Raw genomic sequence first — 19,657 nt, 5'->3', positions numbered from 1 at the left:
GACAAAAGATGAGCAAGGCTGTACTTGAAAGAAATTCAACATTTATGCAGATGCAATTGCCTGGTGTTACTGAAGTATGAAATAAAACATAACAGGCCCCTGACAGAAGTCAGGAAAAGAGCTTTCCTCCAGACAGGCTACTGCATAATCACCTGTAACACGGGCAGGCAGCCTGTCTCTGAAACAGCCCTTATTGCTTACTCTGGAAGCAGGACATGAGCTGGGCTGCCCTGGAACAGCAAGTCTACAACTTCTGCTTCATTCCAGAGCAATGGAGCAATAAGAGACCTGAAAAGATTGCTCAATTATAAATATCCTAAATTAGCCCCTCGCAGTCAGCAACATACCTACATGGTGACATGAAGAATGGGAACTAGCAAGAGAAACAGAAAAAGCACAGAGAAAGAAAAACAGCCAAGCTGGAATCCTTGCCAGGATCCACTGCAAACCCTGTTAAGAGACAGCAAAGGTGAGGCTGGATGTGTTAAGTGCAGATAACGCCTGATAGAGTCAGATTTTAAGGAGGGGGAAGGATTCCAAGTTTTGCCAGGCAAGCCTTTCCTTTCCCCTCTCCTGGCCATCAATCCCCTCACTTTGATGAGCAATATCATCCCTTAGAGTCTGGAGATGTGAGCGTTTGGACACAACAGCACAGTTAGAACCCCTGGGCAGTAGCCATTCTGGCCTCCCCATGTTGCAGCACTCGCACCCAATCTGTGCTTTCTAAGGACAAGAGCTCCAGCTGCAGCGCTGATGATGGTGGGCTTTGTGCTGATGCATCCTGCAAGCAACAGCAGGCACAGGCAGCAGCCTCTGTTGATCATTAACCCAACAGCCATTAGTGAAACACCTTGCAGTCATTTCAAACAAAGTTTTATTCTGAAAGCAAAATGGAGGTAACTGTCCCCAACTGAAACCCTGAGGCCACATCCCATCTACAGACTTTCCTCTCTGGGCTCCTTGTTCTGCTTTGCCATTGCAAAGCCAGTCTGGAGCACAGTGCCTGACAGTTTTTGGAAGGTGCCAACCAAACCCTCAGATTTCATCTCCTCCATTCTGCACACTGCATGGCAGAGAAGGGACGTGCCTCGCTTTGGCAAACACGCAGCTCTAGGAAGCAGTAATCTCCAAAAAGCCTCCTTTCAGCTTTGTGGTTTTATTTCCTTTTCTTATTATGACTTTTATTTTAGAGAGCACATGTCAGGGTTGGTTACCAACCACACGCAGGGTGCTGGTTTCTGTCGGTCTCTGAAGATGCATTGCAAATTAACACCACAGCTTTCCAGTCCTTCCAGCACAGCAAATCCACATGCCTTCTTCCTTCCTCCCACGTGAGCTCCAGCACTTTCAGGCTCAACAAACAGCATTCATTTCTTATTTAGAATACTTACATGGAAGTATTTTTAGCTCCAGCCCCATCTCCTACAACAGCATGCGACCTACAACAAGGCCTCCCCTCATCAGCAACACACAATAAATGCAGCTGAAGGAAAGGCACAATCCTGCTCTTTTGCCATCTCAGCTACTTTCTGTCCGCATGGAAAGCATCCGTTATCCAGGCTGTGTATGTTCTGGCTTGTCTGGAATATCCTGTCTCTTCAACATTTGCCTCCCCCCATGCTTTGGCCTCCATGCACATCCTCTTCATATTCCTCCTTGCCCCCACAGCCCCATCCCGTTTCCTTTGTATCTTTTCCTCATCTCAATTTTATCATTTGAATAATGCACGAGACTCCTACGAAGCACATGAAAATGACATTCATGAAGAGCAGCAAATTCAAATCCCACGGAACAATGCCCTCTCTTGCTCTTCAGATTGGAAACACACCAAACAACAGGGCTGTTTAGCCAGCAAACACAGGCCCAACTGTTTGGCCAGTAGGAAGTGCCTTTCAAAGCCAGGCACTAAACTGAGATACTGAGCCCCAGTGTGTGGTACCAGAGATCATGACACAGAGGCAGGAGAGGTAGTGACGTGTGCCATGCCTCCCAGCAAGCACACAAAGGCATAATGTGAACAACCTGCAGAAATAAAAAGCCTCCCATCCTGCAGGTGGAGCAGCCGGCACAGGGTGGGGTAACACAGATCACCTTCACTGCTGATGGGAGGTCACAGGTTGGTACAAAGGAGAAGGGAGATCAAAATATTGATCTGGGACACTCCTAAAGGCTGGTGCTTCATTACATGAGGAGGAACAGCTAGAAACCAATGCGTGACCCGTCTTGGAGGCAACTGCACCCCCAGCTCTGAGCGGGCAGAGCTGGCAGCTCACAAAGGATGCAGAATACATCCTGTTTGAGAAAGGAGGCCACGCACAGAGCCACATCCGTCTGTCTTTGCACAGAGCAAGAACTTACAGAGTCAAGCTTGTGATGCTGCTGGAGCTCACTGTGCTATTCCATCGTGTGGCAAGCAAAAGACGTTTGTGATCTGAGGGAGAAGCTGGAAATCTCTCCCACCAGCAGGTGTACCTTCCTGCAATGACACTAAGAATAACTCCATACCTATCTCATTCATCTCGAAACTGGTACCAGAATAGCAACTTGCTATTGGCAACTTATGGCCTATTAAAGTACCAACAACTAAAGCAGCGAGACCACAGGCTCCTGGAGGCATGCATGAATTCCTCAGAAATACAGCTTCAAAGCTCAAGTCAGCACTGGTGGCAGCTACAGAGCACAAAGAACAAACAGCCTGGAAGCCATTGAGGTTTCCCCCATAGTTCAGAAACAAATACAGGTCTTTAAAAGGCAATTGGGGCACCCTCTCCTCCCTCTGTGTCCTCAGCCAGGGCTGATAGCAGTGCTGTTCTGAAAACCAGGCAGGCCACAGGGCCCCAGTCTCAAAGCAGAACACACTTCCCAGTGAGTAATTTTTTGAGCCAAGCACTGTTTAAGTCACACAGATAAGGCTGCTGCTAAGAGCGTCAAAGCACTGCCAGCTCAGTCAGCTCTATGAGGGAAGCTCAAAAGCAGACTGTATGTGAGCACTTACTGATGCTGTGCACACAAAGTATCACTTGGAGTTTTAGGTTTCAGCTGCTGGTCAGTAAAGCAGCTCCTACATAAAAACAGGAGTGCCAGCTAGAGCACCGACAGGGACAGCTCTGACCCAGCAGGATACAGCCTCCAGGGCAGGGAAGTTTGAACAGAACTCTGTTCTTCTCACACCAGGCTCCAGCTGGTGATCTGCAATGGGAAGGGGCAAGGCTGGTGCAAAGCTCCCTGCATTGCAGGGCCCTGCTGCCTGGTCCTGCAGGTGCAGCAGCCTACCAGAGGTCGTCCTGGTGACCAGCCTTACCCTGCTTTATCACTTCTGCACTTTTTCTAATACCTCAACTAAGCTGAGGTTAAACCTCAACAGCTGCTGCTGTTCTCACAGCTCTCACCAACATTTTGCCATATTGCTGTAATGAAAACCCTTTTTCTCACCTTTGCTGTGTAGTTTCTCCTGTTTTGTTCCAGAACGCAAGCAGGGCAGGTACTGTGCCTTATTACAGCCTTGAATCAGGCTGTGCTTAACTGCAGAGTGTTTCTAGAGGCTGCATTCAGATGCCTCTTCCATTAACACTCCCAGTCCATTCCCGAGGCTGCAGCCAACACAGCAGGAGGTTAGCATGTGCAATACAAAGAAGCTGCTCTGCAGCACTGAAAGTCACTCTTTCAGTCCATATATTTGGAATATATGTATACACAGGGAAGACTGGCATTTATAGACATGTGCAACAAGAACGCTGTTAAACTGTTTTCACACCACACACTGCAGCAGAGGACAAAGCCAAGCACACGTTGTACTAAATATGGAAGTGGGAGAGCCATTCAGAGCCACCACCAAGTTCTTCACTACACCACAGCAACCCCGGTGGAGGCAAGGTGCACACAGCAGCCCTCTCTTCTCACGGCAGATAGCTGTCTTCCCCTCTTGAAGAGGCTAGCTCTAGAAGAGACAATTTCACTACCTACCCTTTGCTTTAAAGGACACGGTATGGAAGATTTAAATCTCAGCTAGTCTGAATCCATCCTTTGGTCTCTGATGAACCAAAATTAATGCTTTTCTGGCCAGAAGGAGACAGATATAATGGCAATTTAGGCACAGGCAGTGAATTAGTTGATTTTTGACTTGCATCACAGAGACCGTTGCATTTATGGGGTGGTGAAACTTGAATCTCCCCTAACAAAGGCATCACCTATCACCTCTATTTATGTCCTACAGAAACAAAGTTGCCCCTATGAGTATGACACAATGAGGCTTCGCATCACAGGAGGGAAGCGAGCAGCTTTAGATCTGTGTCCACACAAGGACAGCAGAGACAGTACCACAGACCTTAATCCACGTGGAACCACGGGTGTGAGGAGCCTCCCCCAGTATCAGTATTTCCTTTGGCATTCTGCATGCAGCTTTCCACACGCACACAGTGCAGGAAGTGGATTTCACTGTTAATTACAAATTGCAAGAGCAAGAACATTCTTGGTTCAGGCTATGGCACAAGGGCCAGACCACCCCAGCAAGGTCAACTCTTCCCACATCACCACTGCTCCACTCCAGCCTGCATACAAACAGCTGTTGGGCTGCAGAAAAACTCTATTCTCCGGTTGCTGCAGGAGTGCCAAGATCAGAAAACCAGGCTGAAGCACTACACATGCTTGAGAAAGCATGTCCTCTATGGAAATACAGCTGGAGGGGAATGGAACCACGGGTTGGCTTGGTAGGTAGCACTTCTTGCCTTCAGAAGACAAGGTGGAAGGTGGGAAATGCCTGTAATGTCGTTAAGCTCTTGCAAAACAGTCTTCCCGTTAGAGTAAGCCAGGGGTTTTCAGAGAACAATTCCTTCCTTCAAATCCAGAAATACCAGAGCTAAACTGCTGGCAAACTAACAGAACAATGTAGGATGAGGTGTTATGAGTGCATGGATAACACCTGGCTTTCCACTTCCCTTACATCACACACCAGCTCTGCTCTCTGCCAACATGCAGACAGGAGTCATCAGCACAGAGGTAAAGAGCATCTGGCTGCCACTCAGCATTAACTGACATTGTAGGCGGGGGGGGGCAGAACACGAGGGGGGATTTAATCAAGTCTTCCCCAGTAATACCCAACGACGTAACTGCAACGAGCTGCAGCTTTCTGCCCTGTTTGGATGTCCCTGCTTCCAGCTGCATGGAAACGCTGTCTTGCCCAGCAGAGCCGGCACCTGCACAGATGCACAGAGCCCAGATGAGGCTGTTATGTCATTTATCCAGGAATAAAGACGCACACAACCTCTGAAAGCTTCACACCGGTGCAAAACGCAGCAGCCCATCTGCTCCACAAAAACGGTTGCCATGAATACATCCCCGCTGCTCCACGCCTGCTATTTTTAAAGCTACTTGGGAGGCAAGTGAATTCACTGGTGGTTGTGCTATTTTAGTATCTGGATTAATAATATTCAAAGCACACACGGGTACTGCTCAGGGGGGAAATACAGGATCTGTCTGGCCCACACCTGGCTCAGATGTGCTTTCAGAAGACCAGCTTCTAAAGGAGAGGGATAAACCCAGGGATGACAGATGTTTGTTAAGTAGAGCCCTGTTACTGAAACTGCTCTTATCCTCAGAAGCCCTGCTAAAGCATAAGGAGAAGATTTTACAAACAGAGGAGGGGAAAGGAAATTTATAGCTGCAGGTTTAGCCACTAAAATATTCACAGCCTAAAGTAAGGTGTTAACACTGCATGTATGGAAAACGGACACCTGTATGCAAGGAAAAAAGCCAAACAAACAACAAAACAAGACACAGATCCTCAAGTGAACGAGGTGACAGGACTTGGTCCTCTTCCAGAGTGCCCTGAATTCCTAACCATCTTAATTTGTGGTGCACTCCAGGCAGGTTCCCCTCTCAGCGGGGTTGCTTGGCCATGACAGGAGGCATAGGGGCTTCTGCTCTCATCTGCCCCACTGCCCCCAAAGCCCCTCCAGACTCATGCTGAAAGGTGTGACTCTGTGATACATACCTACAAGCCAGGCCCAGTGGACTTGGGACAGGGTCAGGCCAACACAGCCACCCGCTTCTGCCCACAGGTGAGAGTAACGCAGCGCCGCTCAGCAGCAAACTGGGAATACCACATCCCCACCCTCACCACAGTCTCTGGAGAACTTTTATCTTCTCACACTGTAAACCACTTAATGGAGGAAAAAAAAATAAATCTGATTCAGCACACCCTGTACCTACTTCTCCCTGCTCCACTTGCAGGGTTACATGGGGCACCTTGGCTAGATCAAGTCTCTGAAAACACATGGACAGCAAGAGCTACTTTGAGCACAGCTGCATACTTTCTCATTGCCACAGACCAAAGAAAAGGTCCAAACCGATTACAGAGCAAACACTGAAACTTCCTGCGTAAGCTGTTCATCCTAAGGTGACCCAAAAGACCTTTCAACCCCAAATCAATCATTTTTTGACGTGGCTGATCTAAGAAAAATGATCACAATCCCTAACTAAGTGCACAAGCTTTTCATACAACATAGATATAGCACCAGCTTCCCTGTATTTCTCCATGTCCACGGAATTTCAAAGAGATCATGGAAAATGACTAAAGGAGCACAGAGCAGAGGCATGGCAGGATCTGGAAGCCTTTCCATGCAGTACCTCTTTTCCTCACTGCTTCTGGAAATTCATGAAGTTTCTGTAACTGCAACAGGGGAAAATATTTGAAAAAGGTCAAATGACTCAATACCATTGAGACCCATAACTTTCCCAGCAGGAACAGGTTTCCATGTGCTTTCAGTTAGACTACAGCCAGGTCAGGGGGAAAGGCAGCAAGCCTACCAGCCGACTTCCCCTTTGCTCGTTTATAAGCCATTGAGCGCGTTGGACGTGTTTGGTTTGAATTACAGATGAGTTTGTTGCTGGAACACATCTGCAATCTGCAACACTGCGCACTGAGAACTGCTGAACCCCAGCCAGCTCTGAAAGCAACCAGACCCGGCCTGGGCGGCTGGCAGTGTCAGCAGCCACCAGCAGCGCGCTCCTAGGAGCTGCTTTCAAGGACAACCAGGAGATGGAGACTGGCATTCCTGCTGCAGGCTTTTCCTGAGCCACCCTCCATTTAATTCAGCTTATTATGGTTCCAGGAAGCAGAGGGGTTAACTTCTTTCTAAGTTCATATAGTGTTTGAATTCCTCAGATAAGCTGCTTCCACCAAACACAAGGATGTAGCCTCAAGAGAGTACGCTGTAAGGAAAAGCTCTTTTGATACAAATTCTTCAAAAGAGAAATTAATTCACAGTCCATTTTTGCATGTGTTCCATGCCCACAGTTCCTATACACCTCAGATGAGGTTGCAACACGCCTCTGGAAAAAGAAACAAGCTTTGAACGTTGCCCTATCATTTCTGTTTCCAAGACAGAAATGTTTCACACTTGCCCAATAAAATCTCTCCCAGTATGGGAAAGCACAATGCACTGCACCACAGAGAGGAAAATCCAACCAAACCAGGCTTTAGTTCTGGTATAAAACAGTTACCAGCAAGCAGAAGCACACACTGTACCTTTAAAATCGAGTAGTTACACAGGAAAGTTAAAAAACAAGTTTGAATGCCACGGAAGGCTTCCTTCACATATTGGGGCAGAAAGAAAGCAAGTCCAGGCTGCTATGGAATTTGCATTTGCATACTGCTGTTGATAATCTATGTGCATAGCTGGAAACAAAGCGAGTTTTTATTAGCAATTAGTGGCAGGAGTGGGGACAGGTCTGCCTGAAGGAGCCTGAGAAACACCGATACACAACGACAGAAAAACCTCATAAAATACGTAGCAGAAGGATCCCAAAATGATAAATCGTTACAAAGAAAATACTGCAGCTATAAATTGGAAGATCCAAGGCTATTTGTTCAAGGAGATAAACTGTATCTTTAGCACCAACAACTTTGACTGCAGGCAGCAGTTTCCCTTGCACAGCAATTTGCAATGCAAAGCAAGCTACTTCCACTCTTATCAAGAACAGTAACTTCGAAACAGAGAGCAAAGCTGGGGAGGGCTGAGTTGCTTCTATAGACACAGCTTTCTACAGAGTTAATTTTCAAGTGCTGCACAAAAGCAGTACAGCACAACATCCAGAACAGCACATGAAAACTTGGGCAAGGAGGGCAAAAATAAATTATGTGGGCATCTCCAAGTGTGCGACCTCCTGCTCCTTCCCTCCCTGTGTCTCTGAAGATCACAGTGCAGCTCTATCAGCCAACGATCTCCAGGCATAGCTCTCCCCTGCCTCTGGAAAATGATACGGCACATGGGGCCCAAAGGCAGAACTAGTGAAAACATATCAAAGGACAGGCAAGTGGTAGCCATATGCCAGAGCAATCGAGTGAAGAATGATCAGGAAAAAAAGAACATCCAGGAAGCAAATCTGCAAGCAGCTCCTTACCTGGTAGATAAGCTAGCGAAGTCTCCTCCATCCAACAGCCTGATTTTGCAGAACAGAACCCCATTCACAAAAGGGACAGCAGTCAGCTCTTCTAGAGTAAAACTTGTCTGAAATTTGAATTTCTTCTTCTTCATCAGGAAAGCCATGGGCAAATTCAGCGTGGAAAGCCCAGGAACTCCAAACAAGATGAGGGAGGAGCAGCTCAAAACACACACAGACAAGCAGAGGAACAGCGCTTGTTCCTGGAGCGTAAGCGGGGAGTGAATTCCAGTTCAGTTACAACGACGGCCCAGCCTCAAATGCACAATCTTCTTCTCTTTGGTGGTCAGATCTGGCTGCAGGATCATCGCCACGGCAGGCTTCAGGTGAGGAGAAAGAGGTCAGATTAAATCTCTGCAACATCTCCAAGGGAAAAGGAAGGGAGATAAGTAAGTCTCAGCTCCAGACCAGCAGGAGCTGTTCCAGTTAGAGGCTGCAGTGCCCTGACTTCAGCAGAACCCTTCCAGCAGGCATCTCTTGTGGGAAGTCATCGCGAGTTTCTGAAGAAGCCTTAAGTCTGTGCGCAGCACATACAGAATGCTTCCAGGTTCTCTCCCCTCTTCCTGTGCTACTCCTTGGTACAGGTCTTCAGGTCAGCCTTTGGGAGGGAAATGAGTAAATTAGTCCCAGGCAGTCCTGGGCTCCTCCTCCTCCTCTAAAAACCTGTTTGGATGGGTAATATTCAGCACACACTCATACCAATCTTACAAGGTATGGCCCCAATTAGCCTGGTCCCAATATCCTCTTTCCCCAGTTTGCCTACGGCAAGCTTCACTGCTGTCATGCCCCTCGTAACTCCTGCTTTGCAAAGCAGCTAATAAAAATCTGTTCTATTTTCACCCGTCATCATCTGAAGCAGTTCACAGCCCACATAGCTCCAACCAGCACATGTAACTCTGTCTCAGGAAATGCAAAGTCTGTTTCTTTTCTGGTTTTCCAACCAGCCCTAAGCGTTAGCACCTGTATCTCATAAACAGAGAAACCGGCAGAGGAGGGAAAAAAAAGAAAAAAGAAAAAGCAGTCTGCTCCAGATTACGCAGCACAGCAACCAAACCAGGTCATCCGGTGCCCATCCGCCAGGCTCGCTGAGCAGTGCTCTTTCCCCCAGCATCAGGTCCGCACCAACAAGTGCCCCAACAGCTCCGTTTGGGGGCCAGACAGCGGTTTCGCTCCACCTTGATGCAACAGCCAAGCCATCGAGGCTTATCAGCATCAAAAAAGCAACGAGGCCATAAACGCCGAGCGGCCAACGATGCTCACCGATGCCGAGAGCTGCACACCGGCGCTCCCGCTGCCCGCAGGGATGCGCGGCTGAAGCCTCGCTCCGCCGCCTTGTGAGGACACAGAGCTCAGCCGTGCCGCAGGTCCCGCCGTGCGCCCCGGCTCTCGGCCCGCTCCCAGCCCTCGCTCAGCTCCCCAGGCCTCAGCCCGCCTCCGGACCCGCACACTCGGCTGCCCCGAGCTCGCAGCCCGCCTCCGGCACCCCCGGGCCAGCTCTCAGCCCCGCTCCCGGCCCCCTGCCCCACGGGATGACCCGCGGGAGGATCTCGGCCGGCCTCCCGGCTCTCTCCCCGGCCTCTCGGCCCGCTCCCTGCCCGCCGGGCCCGGCTCGCACCTCCTGCCCTCTCCTCGCACGGCCGCCGCTGCTCCCCGCCACGGCCGCCTCTGCTAGCGCTACGCCAACTGCGGCCGTTACGCCAACGCCGCAGGCAGCCTTACGGCAGAGCAAAACTACTACCGCTCTTCGAGAATACCGAGCCGACGCTACGTAACCCCCTTCCACCGCCTTTCTCCCCGGGGACGGGGGGAGGGGAGGACGAGAGCCGCGCTGCCTGATTGGCAACAGCTAAGAGGCGGGACGGGAAGAACAGGGCTTTGATTGGTTTATCTGAATCGGGGCGGGGAAGAGAGGGCGGGGATTGGAGGAGGCGGCTATCGGTTCAAGTAAGACCCGCCCCCTGGCTGAGGGAGTGGGCGGGATGCGGGGGCTCTGTGGTGGCCTCAGGGTCGCCTCAGCGGGAGGGCGGTGTGCTGTGGCCGTTTGGCCGCTTCGGACAGCGTGGAGCATTGCCGTTCCCGTCGGTACGCCCCATGACTGTTCCTCGGTCTAAACAGCTCTGAGGTGGCTCTGGGGTGCATGGGGCTCGCTGAGGGGACGGCAGGCCTCTGCCGTGGAGCTGGGCGCGAGGTGAGGTGTCTGTGCCTCCCTGTGGGCTCCAGATGAGGTGATGGCAGCTCTGACAGATGTCAGCTCTGTGGCCTCCTCAGCACTGCAGCTTGCCAGCCAGGAGCCTGTCCTCTTTCACCCAGCCTCTCTGCCCAAGCAGCTCTCCGAGGGAAAGGCCCGGCTGGCGGCTGGAGTCTCACTTTCCATGTGTGAGATGTGGCAACCAGCTGAATGCATCTGCCAGCATGGTTCCCTCCTGTTATTCCGTGCTGCTGCCCTGTCCCGTGCTGGGGCTGGGAGCCCTGGTTAGGTAGGATTCCATTGTTTAAGGGCAAGCGGAACAAAATGTCTCTCCTTGTCCTGAAGGAGTCTGCAATCATTGACGTGATTTGCCTATTTGTAAAGTAAGGAATGTGTTGCAGAGAAGCTGAGGCTCTCACGGTAGGGACTTATCCCAGCGCTGCTTTGCATGTCTGGCAAAGCTTGGATGAGAGCCTGGAAGCCCTCACTTTGCCAGGCTTTGATGCCCAGATTCCTTCCCTTTAATCTTTGCCATCTATACAGACAATACCAGTACTATCAAATAATTCTACCACAGTGTGAGTCTTTAAAAGGAAAATCGGCTAGGAAAAGTACACAGCAACATGTGGATGGAAGATAAAGGCTGGATTAGAGCAAACACTGTTAAGAGTTCCTGCTCACCAGGTTAAACAGACACAAACCTACGCCTGGGAAAGCATTTCTGGTGTTGGCATAGTGAAACCATTGCAGGAGATGGCAGTGTTCCTACACTTGTTTTGTGGAGGCTGCTTGTAAAGGCAGGGCCTGAATCCATCCCCTCAGTTGATATCCTCCATCCCCTCAGTTGATATCCAGTGTTGTCAAGGCCTCAAGACATTGGTGGAAATGGGCTGTTTTTTTGCTTTCTGTGTCTCAATTTATTGGGAAAGAGCTCAGCTTTTAAATAGCTAATATTCGCCAAGATGGGATGCCTGAATGCTGGAAGCATCTGAAGAATCCAGGCCGGTCCCTCACACTTCTCATTATCTAAGCATAGCAGTGACAGACATGTCGATCTTTCACTTCCATCACTAGGTAAAGGACAAATGATCTGTCTGTTTGCTGTGTGGGAGGAGGCCTTGTGTTATCTGATATGATTCACTCTGATAAATAACCTCCTCGGAGGACTGCTCTTGTTTATAGCAACAGCCTCAGATGCTAAAGTTTACAGAGATTGTAATCCTTGCTGTTCTCACGCACATTTACTCTGCAGTTTTATCAGAAATCTCTCTTGAAAACCTCAGTGTTTTTATAATTAATTGAATAATGTATCTGATGTTAAAAATAAACTGATTTGGAAAAATGCCCAGTGAGCTGCTGAGCTATGTGTAATAGAGCAACCGTAGTTCAATTCTCAGGGGTACGTATATTTTCCTAACAAAGGCAGTCTCATGACTTAGAGATTAAATCTTTATTAGTTCAAAATTCACCCTGTTGGTTTTGCTGTGTTTATACTGCATAATTGTTTATGGACAAATCCACATTTTTTTAAAGGGACAGAACTTCTCTGAATGTCTGAATGTTGTTCGCTGCTGGGAGGGACGTTGGGGTCCCCAAGGCATCCCGAGCCCCACGCAAGAGCTATCAGAGGGAACAGGGCATGCTGTATCTCTGTCCATCCACCAACCTACCCTCTGGCTTTATATTCTTTCCTGATCGAGGTCCAAAACATTTATTCAGAGTGCCCCTTGATAACAGATGTTAAATCTGCTTACCCCAGACTGAAATGCTCAGTTCTTCCTATGCTGGTGCTTGCTGTGTCATGAGTCTTGCCCCACAGTGCCTTCACCTCTGTTCTGTGAACCTCAGCCACGTCCTTACCCTGTGCCCTGCCTGACCTAAGCCTTTCCTGGTTCCTCTCCCCAGTGCTGCCACCACTTCCTCAACTTTTGCTGTCTCAGGGCATTATCTTATCAGCCTCAGATAATTTATCAGTTTGGGCTGCGCTTTGTGCTGGGCCTCAGCTCTGCTGTCACTGAAGAGGGGCTGATCTGCATGCTCTGCTTGCCTTGGGACCAAGGTGCAAGCAGGAGCAGAGATGGCTTTCCATGCTTTCTCCCTCCCAGCTTAGAGCACTGAGATAAACAGGCAGGGAGAAAATGAAGCAAATTGAATTCAGAAGGGACAGAACTGAGAGCAGTGAAGTGAGACGGATCCTGAGAAATGTGTGTGGTGAGCCATCAGATTCTCTTTCTTATCCCAGAGGAATTCCAGATACACGAGCAAATCATCAGAACCTGTAATCTACATCATTAGCATCCTCCGCTGGAAAACATCATCAGACTAATTCATTTGTCCTGGCAGCCAAATGATTAAAGTTTGAAAACCAAATTATACACCATTGCTGCAACAGCGTAAATACATAATTGGCTTTCCTCTATTAGATCTGTAACTTCTCATAATAACTGTAATGAGCTCCTGGTCCTGTCGTCCCATCCTACCCCCAAAAACAACAACAGAAAGCCTATCACACAACGCTCTGCTCCATTCTGCACGCTGCGATGGCCAAGTGCCTGCAATGCTCTGCAGCTGGGAGCTGTGGGCCGGTGCCTTGCCCACTGCAGGTTGGGAGTGCTGACCCTGGCAGGGCTGGGTGCTGGTACGAGCCCCATGTGCTGCTGGAAACCCCAGCTCCCCATCCTGTAGGATTTTCCTGCAGTATGGAGTTATTCAAAGCTTGCCTCTTCCCAGTTTAATAACAGGCTGCCAGCTCCACTTTCATCTGTGTTTTTCACTAGTTCCATATTTAAGTGAACTTATCACCATAAACCCAGGGACTGTTTCACTTTCTGTGCCAGGCTTGTTTTGTTTTGCAGGCTGTTCACCTGCAAAGGACACACCTGTCTGGTGTGTTTGTGACCTGCCAGGACTGGGGATCCTGTTATCCAGAGACACAGGGAGCATAGGAATCTGGAGTCGGTGGATTCCTTTCCCAAGGCATGTGGCCAGACCTGAAAGCCCAGCTGCCTGGCTCTTCTGTGTTTACTGCTTTCCATATCTGCTCCATATTTCATGGGAATGTGCAGCAGGGCTCTCCATTTGTTTCTGGGAGGCCTGACAGTGGCATGGCAACAGCTTTGCCCTTCCAAAATCCTCAGACTGGAGCTCATGTTGCCTTGAGGCTTGTGTTTATGAAGCCTCATCCCGTGCCTGGATCTCCACAACATGGGGCTCATGAGCCCAGTTTGCAGGTGGCTGGGCTGTGGGCTGACTCCCAGAGCGCAGCCTGGAAGCTGTGCTGATGTCTGCGTGAAGCTCCTTGTCAGGTGTGTGCAAGAAAGACAAAGAATATTAAATGCTTCGATTTTCATAACAGACCAGACTTCTGTTGACAGTATCTGTTAGCAACAGCCTCTCAGATGTCAAAAAAAAAAAAAAAAAAGCAGTAAAGCAACAAGAGGATACTTTGCCAAAACAGGCACGACAAACTAAAAACATGTTGGAGGAGGCAGGGTAATTGAGGCGAATATGCAGATGATATCATTCTGCCTCTGTGGGGACCAGCTTCCAGAACTGTGATGCACCTATTTCAGCATGGGATACTTGTGGGATACTGACATATTTACGTGTGGCCTCGTAAAAAATCCTAAAACCTGCCCCAGTGCTTATAATGAAGGAATTAATGTGTATCTTGTGCCTGCCCGTGTGTCTGCAGTGAATGCAGTGCAGTGAGAGCCGTGAGCCCAGCAGCACCGCGTGCTCTGGGAGCAGCATGTGAGCACAGGCATCTCTGCCCCGCGTCCCTCTGCTCTCCTGTTGAATTTCTTCTTCTCCAGGCTCCCAGTCCTGAAATGATCCAGCACTGAGGAGAAGGCGGGGCACAAAAGACCTGTAGGACTTCTGGAACCATCCCACCAGGTCTCTGCAACGCACCGTGCTCTGCTGCAGACCGCAGCTCAGGATCCCAGTGCTTTGCCCCGTTGTGCAGTGCCATCTCCTGGACAGCTGTGCCTGAGCTGCTCGCACTGCTCACTGCCTGAGCTTCACGACCAGACTTCTGCTCCTGAAGCACCTAGCGGTGCCACGAGCACAAAGCCACGGCCTCGAGGTATCTTCTGACCCACCAGAAACGCTCCACCAAACTCCTCTTTCTCCAGCAGCAAGAAGTACAAAGCACACTCACTCTCCCCTCTGAGGAGCCCTGTGGCAGGACATCCATGCGCAGCTCCTTCCAGCTCTGGATGGTGATTATAAATCCCCAGGTACAAATAAACAGCTGTGAGATGCCGTTCCTTGCTTTTTGTTCAGCTTTGGGCACAAGTTCCCTGCTCAGTGAAACGCCAGGCATGTCAGTGCCCTGTTTACCTGATCTTCCTGGTTTTGACTGTAAGTGACGTATTTTCTCTCTTCCTCCCCAGGTTTGATGACCTCGTCATGAGCAACAACCAAGCCCCTAATCACACGACTCATTTAAAAAGTTGCTACATCTTTTTAATGAGACAAAAACGTGCACGTGGAACTCGCTCCTGAATGCTACTGGCTTGACTAAGATCTATATTTATCCTGAAAACACACGAAAAAATGGGTGGTTCTGAGGGCAACGCGTTTACTCCTAAGGAACAGTGACAGCTTAAGTGCTTAGTCACTGCAAAAATGAACACAGCAATTTAAATCCCAAGGCTGGTGTTTCATCCATCATTTTGGGCTATTGGAGCGTGTTCGGAGCAGCTGGGAGGTTAGCATGCTGTGGTGATCTGCCAGATGCAATGAACTAACTAGTGGGCCAAGGGAAGGCTGCAAAGATGTTACTGGGAAAAATAAAAAGGGAAAAAAGGCAATTGTGTAACTGTAGGGCCACAAATTTCATGAACAAGGAAAAAACCAACACACGTGGCTGCTTGCAGCTTTCTTTGACCTTTTCTGACTGAGTCCTCTGTGTTGCCAACTTGTTTTCACAAACTCACTTTTCTGCTGGAACGTGCTCATAAACTGGAAGAGACTGTTTACCAAAAAACGTATTCTTTTTTTAATTAAAAATCTTATTTGTAAAGGAGAGATCATTACACAAACGAGGTAAAACAACATTTATGACATAGTTTTCTGCTTTAAAAATACTTTTCAATTGAACAGTTGATTTGACTCCATAAAGTCTGAGAGAAAGAATCAGGAGAGCGTTACTCACATGGCTGGATGCCCAACAAGGTGGGAAGGAGCAGCTGCTGCTGCCCTGACTCAGCACCAAGACGTCTGTGTCAAAGGGTCAGAGCTTCCAGGGCCATAGTTCTAAAGCTGTTTTCTCACCCATCAGCCTCACAGAAGAGAGGAGATTACTGAAGGGCAGAGGTAGGCAGCAGAATGTTCACCCACTGCTCTAACTGGGGGTCTTCCAGCAGCATCCTGCCATAACATATGTAAGGGTTTCATGTGATTGTGCAAATTCAGTCTCTGCTCACACTTCTCAGCCCAAAAGGAGACTTAACAGTGAGAGAATATCAACTCTGAGAAAGTTTGGCTTCAAAAGCAGTATCTGGCAAGCAACAAGCCTATTAAATGTGAAAGGTATGGGGAAGACTTATACTTTTTTTTTGAAGTTAGCTTCCGTGCACCTACAAGTGGAGCTTGTCATCTAAAAGTTTATGAAGCTGCTCCGAGTCTGCAAGAATCACACTCACCATCCTGTGAAACGGAGCTGTCTCAGAGAGGACCAAACCCAACAGCGCCAACACCTCAGTGAGATCAGGGGCTGCAAATGCTACTTAGCCCTGAGAGCCATTTCTCAGAATCCCAGTCAAAGCCAGCTAGCAGACTAACAAAGAACTGCTGTATTTGCTTCTGGCTCCTAAAAAGTACAGAACAAATACCACCAGCAGAACCAGCGGACGGTCCAGAACTCGCTCACTCCAATCAATGCTGCCAACCTCCTAAACGTCGTCTGCTGGGAACTGCTGGGTGGCTGAAGCTCTCCAGACCGGGTCCACTTGGAGAGGCTGAGCTATGACAAAGCTGGCAAACTGTGCGTTATGAGACACAGGTGTTATGCCTGTAAACCCACCTGAATTAATTTTTTATGTGTCTTTGTGTATTAAACACACTGGGACAGGTAATTGCTCCCAGTACATATCCCAGGACAGTATCTGGTAACCAAGGCATGACATTTTTATCACATCTGCTAAGTTTAAAGTTGAATTTCATGACTGCACACAGACAGAACATGAGGTGAATACACTATTTTAATCCCATTTATATCCTTGGGGGATATGGGTGGGATTTGAACTGCATATAGTAGGCTTAGTGCTAGTCTGTGTGGGTGAACTTCATGCTCCAAGAGCAGTATCCACAAGCTCTCAGTGCACAGAAAGGTCGTACCACCTCTGATACCACGTTTCCAGTAAACACTTTCATCAAGAGACAGAAATGCATTCACTACCAGACACTGCAGCTTATGATAACTGTACCTTGGCAGCCTCATTGCTGTGACTTAATAGCAAGACTGTCCGTGTTTGAAGTCAGTTAAAGGCTATAGATCAAGGCAGAGGAAGAAAGAAGTGTCATACCCAGAAGAGCTTTTCAAACAGATAAAAAAATAATTGTCTTTTTTTCTCTCCCTTTTTTTTTTTTAAACAAATCTATTTTTCTGAGGAACTAAAGCAACCGAGGTTAGGTTCCTTGTTTATTAAATCTCCTGCTTCTGCTCTGCACGATGGGTCTGAAAAGGCAGATTAGCATAAGATTAGCAGAGAAGAAAGCCGCTGGGGCTCAGCAAGGCTCCAAGGCGAGCCATTTCACATTGACAAGAGCCAGCACCCCTTACTCCGTGTCCAATGGCAGCAGGGGCCGATTTTTTAGCAATAAAGAAGTCCCACTGCTGTTTCTTTCACTGGATAATGCCATCTTGCTGCCCAGTCTGGCCGGGGTCAGCGGCCACCGAAGGACTGGGTGTATTGCTCTGCAAAAATCGACGGAAGTCCTTAATCATGGGGCGGAGGACCTGGATGAGGGCACTCAGTGCAGCCTGTGTTCCTTCCATGGCTTGAGCCTGGCGCTCCTGCGCACACGCCTGCACCTCCTGAGAGCGACGGATCATCTGAAGCAAGTCATTCTGCTGCTCCAGGTGCTGGGCGATCTCCTTCACGTGCAAGTTGGTCACTCGCTGCTCCTGCAGGAGCTTCGCTGAGTTCAGAGCAATGCGGCTTTTCAGCTCCTGGGGTTTTGCAGATACTTCGTGTTGATGTGCCATCATCTCCAAGGGTGCTTCGGCAGTAACGGTGGCGGGGGCTTCTGTTGTGCAGTACTCCACGACCCCATCCTCCAGACTGTGGTAAGTTGTCTCTGCAGGAACTGAGAACAAAGGACAGAAAAGGGGTAAGGAGTAGCTGCAACATTGGTTGTTTTTATCTACAGGACTATTCAAGGAATGTAACAGGAATACTGCCTGTTCTGTGAGATAACATACAATAAACAGTGAATGCACAAAATAACTTAAGTTACTCCACCCTCATCCAAGTTTCCTTCTCGGATGTACAGAGCAAGGTCCAAAGGAGCAGGGTGCGCCATATCTGTCTAGACAAAATCTCTTTCCAACCTCTATTTTAGAGCACCACTAACCAACTGACACAAGGGCAAAGAGAAGGCCTCGAATGGCACTTATCAACAGGATGGCCCATTTGGGGCAGATAAGGAAATCAGCTCTGGAGATATTCCTCCCTTTTACTTTAGTTCCCCAGAGAAAGGGACCAAAGGCTCCTTGCTTTCCTTGTTTTAAGGCTGACCCCAGCTGTCAAAGCTGACTTTCACGCACATCTCCTAGATGCTCCCCTACAGCACAAATGTGTTTTCACGACAGAAGGGCGCTTTGTTTTGACAGGAGCTCCCTGCAGAGGGATCACAGGAGGATGCTAGGCCTCCCACTGGGCCATCAATCCGGAACAGAGCATCTTCACTGGGCGCAGCACTCACTCTGGGTCAGCGTGACGGTGGTGGTGGAGGCGGTGATGGGGATCTCGGTCCCATCGGCCGCCCCGCAGTCCCCGCTGGGCAAGCTGATGATGGTGGCCTCTCCCAGCAGGTTGCAGATGCGCTGTTGCATGGGGGTGAGGATGACGGGAGCAGCCGTGGCACCGCTTGGGTCCTCGCCCTCCGTCCCGGCACCGCCACCGTTCTGGCTCTCGCTCCCCCCTTCCATGGCGGCTCGCACTTGGGCCACTTTGCGCCGCACCTCGGTCTTGAGGTCGGACCATTTCTTCTTCACTTCGGGCAGCTCGCGGTGGCAGGTGGCGACGGCGTTGACGCGCCGCAGGATGTCGTGCCAGGCGGCGGCCTTGGCGGCCAGCGGTACGCCCGCGTTGAAGTGGTTGATGAGGAGGTGCTTGCCGCGCTCCAGCTCCTCCACGATGATCTCCACCTCCCGCTCCGAGAAGTTCATCTTCCGCTTCTTGGCCGGGGGAGCCGGGGGCGACGCCATGGCCCTGAGAGGAAGCGGGGGAGGTGGTACTCAAAGGGCTCCTGAGGGCCCGGGGGGCCCCGCTGCCGCCCCTCGGCCCTGCCCGGACTCCCGCGGGGCCCCCCGGGCCCGCTCGCCCCGGGCCGGGGAGGAGCGGGGGGGGCCCGAGGCCCCTCGGGGCCCGGAGGTGTCGCTCCCTCCCCGCTCCCCCCCTTGGCACCGCCAACGGTACGCAAATTGCGTACCGCAGCCACCCAGCAAGCCCCGCTCAACGGCCTCCACCCTGCGACACTGGCGTAATGGCTTCCAGAATCAGCCCCCTTTCCTTCCTCGTCTGATTGGGCCGCCCGTCTGCCCGTCAGGTGAAAGTCTGGCCCTCCGCGGGGAGGGCTGCGCTGTCATTGGCCAGTCGCGCTGTCCATCGCGAGGGACTATAGCCGGCCCCGCCTCACCGTTTGCCTCGGGCCACTGGGCCTGCGTGAGTCCGGCGAGAGGCTGGGCCCGCCCGCCTATTTCCCTGCTTTAATTTCTTTGGGTACTTTTCCCGTCCATCAACGCTGAACTCGCCCTCCTCTGGAAGCTACTGGATGCATGCCACGTCCATCAAGATC

General features: G+C 50.0%; 2 protein-coding genes across 2 annotated transcripts in view; both read right to left on the bottom strand.

Annotated features, from left to right (window-relative positions):
- The window catches only part of EEIG1 (estrogen-induced osteoclastogenesis regulator 1), a gene marked incomplete at both ends in the record, with an annotated part of 28,801 nt that extends 20,255 nt beyond the window's left edge, over positions 1 to 8,546 (bottom strand). Inside the window, one exon of the mRNA XM_079544596.1 lies at positions 8,401 to 8,546. Within this exon, the coding sequence (XP_079400722.1) occupies positions 8,401 to 8,546 (146 nt within the window). The remainder of the gene's footprint in view (positions 1 to 8,400) is intronic.
- Positions 8,547 to 17,480: 8,934 nt separating this feature from the next.
- Positions 17,481 to 19,067, bottom strand: NAIF1 (nuclear apoptosis inducing factor 1; the record flags this gene model as incomplete). The annotated part of the gene is made up of 2 exons (XM_079544548.1): positions 17,481 to 17,944; positions 18,563 to 19,067. The coding sequence occupies 2 exons, from the start codon at positions 19,065 to 19,067 to the stop codon at positions 17,481 to 17,483; spliced, it is 969 nt and encodes a 322-aa protein (XP_079400674.1).
- Positions 19,068 to 19,657: the final 590 nt, after the last annotated feature.

Source organism: Tetrao urogallus (genome assembly GCF_951394365.1).
Source record: "Tetrao urogallus genome assembly, chromosome: 19".
NCBI lineage: Eukaryota > Metazoa > Chordata > Aves > Galliformes > Phasianidae > Tetrao > Tetrao urogallus.
This window is presented reverse-complemented; position numbering and strand designations above follow the sequence as displayed.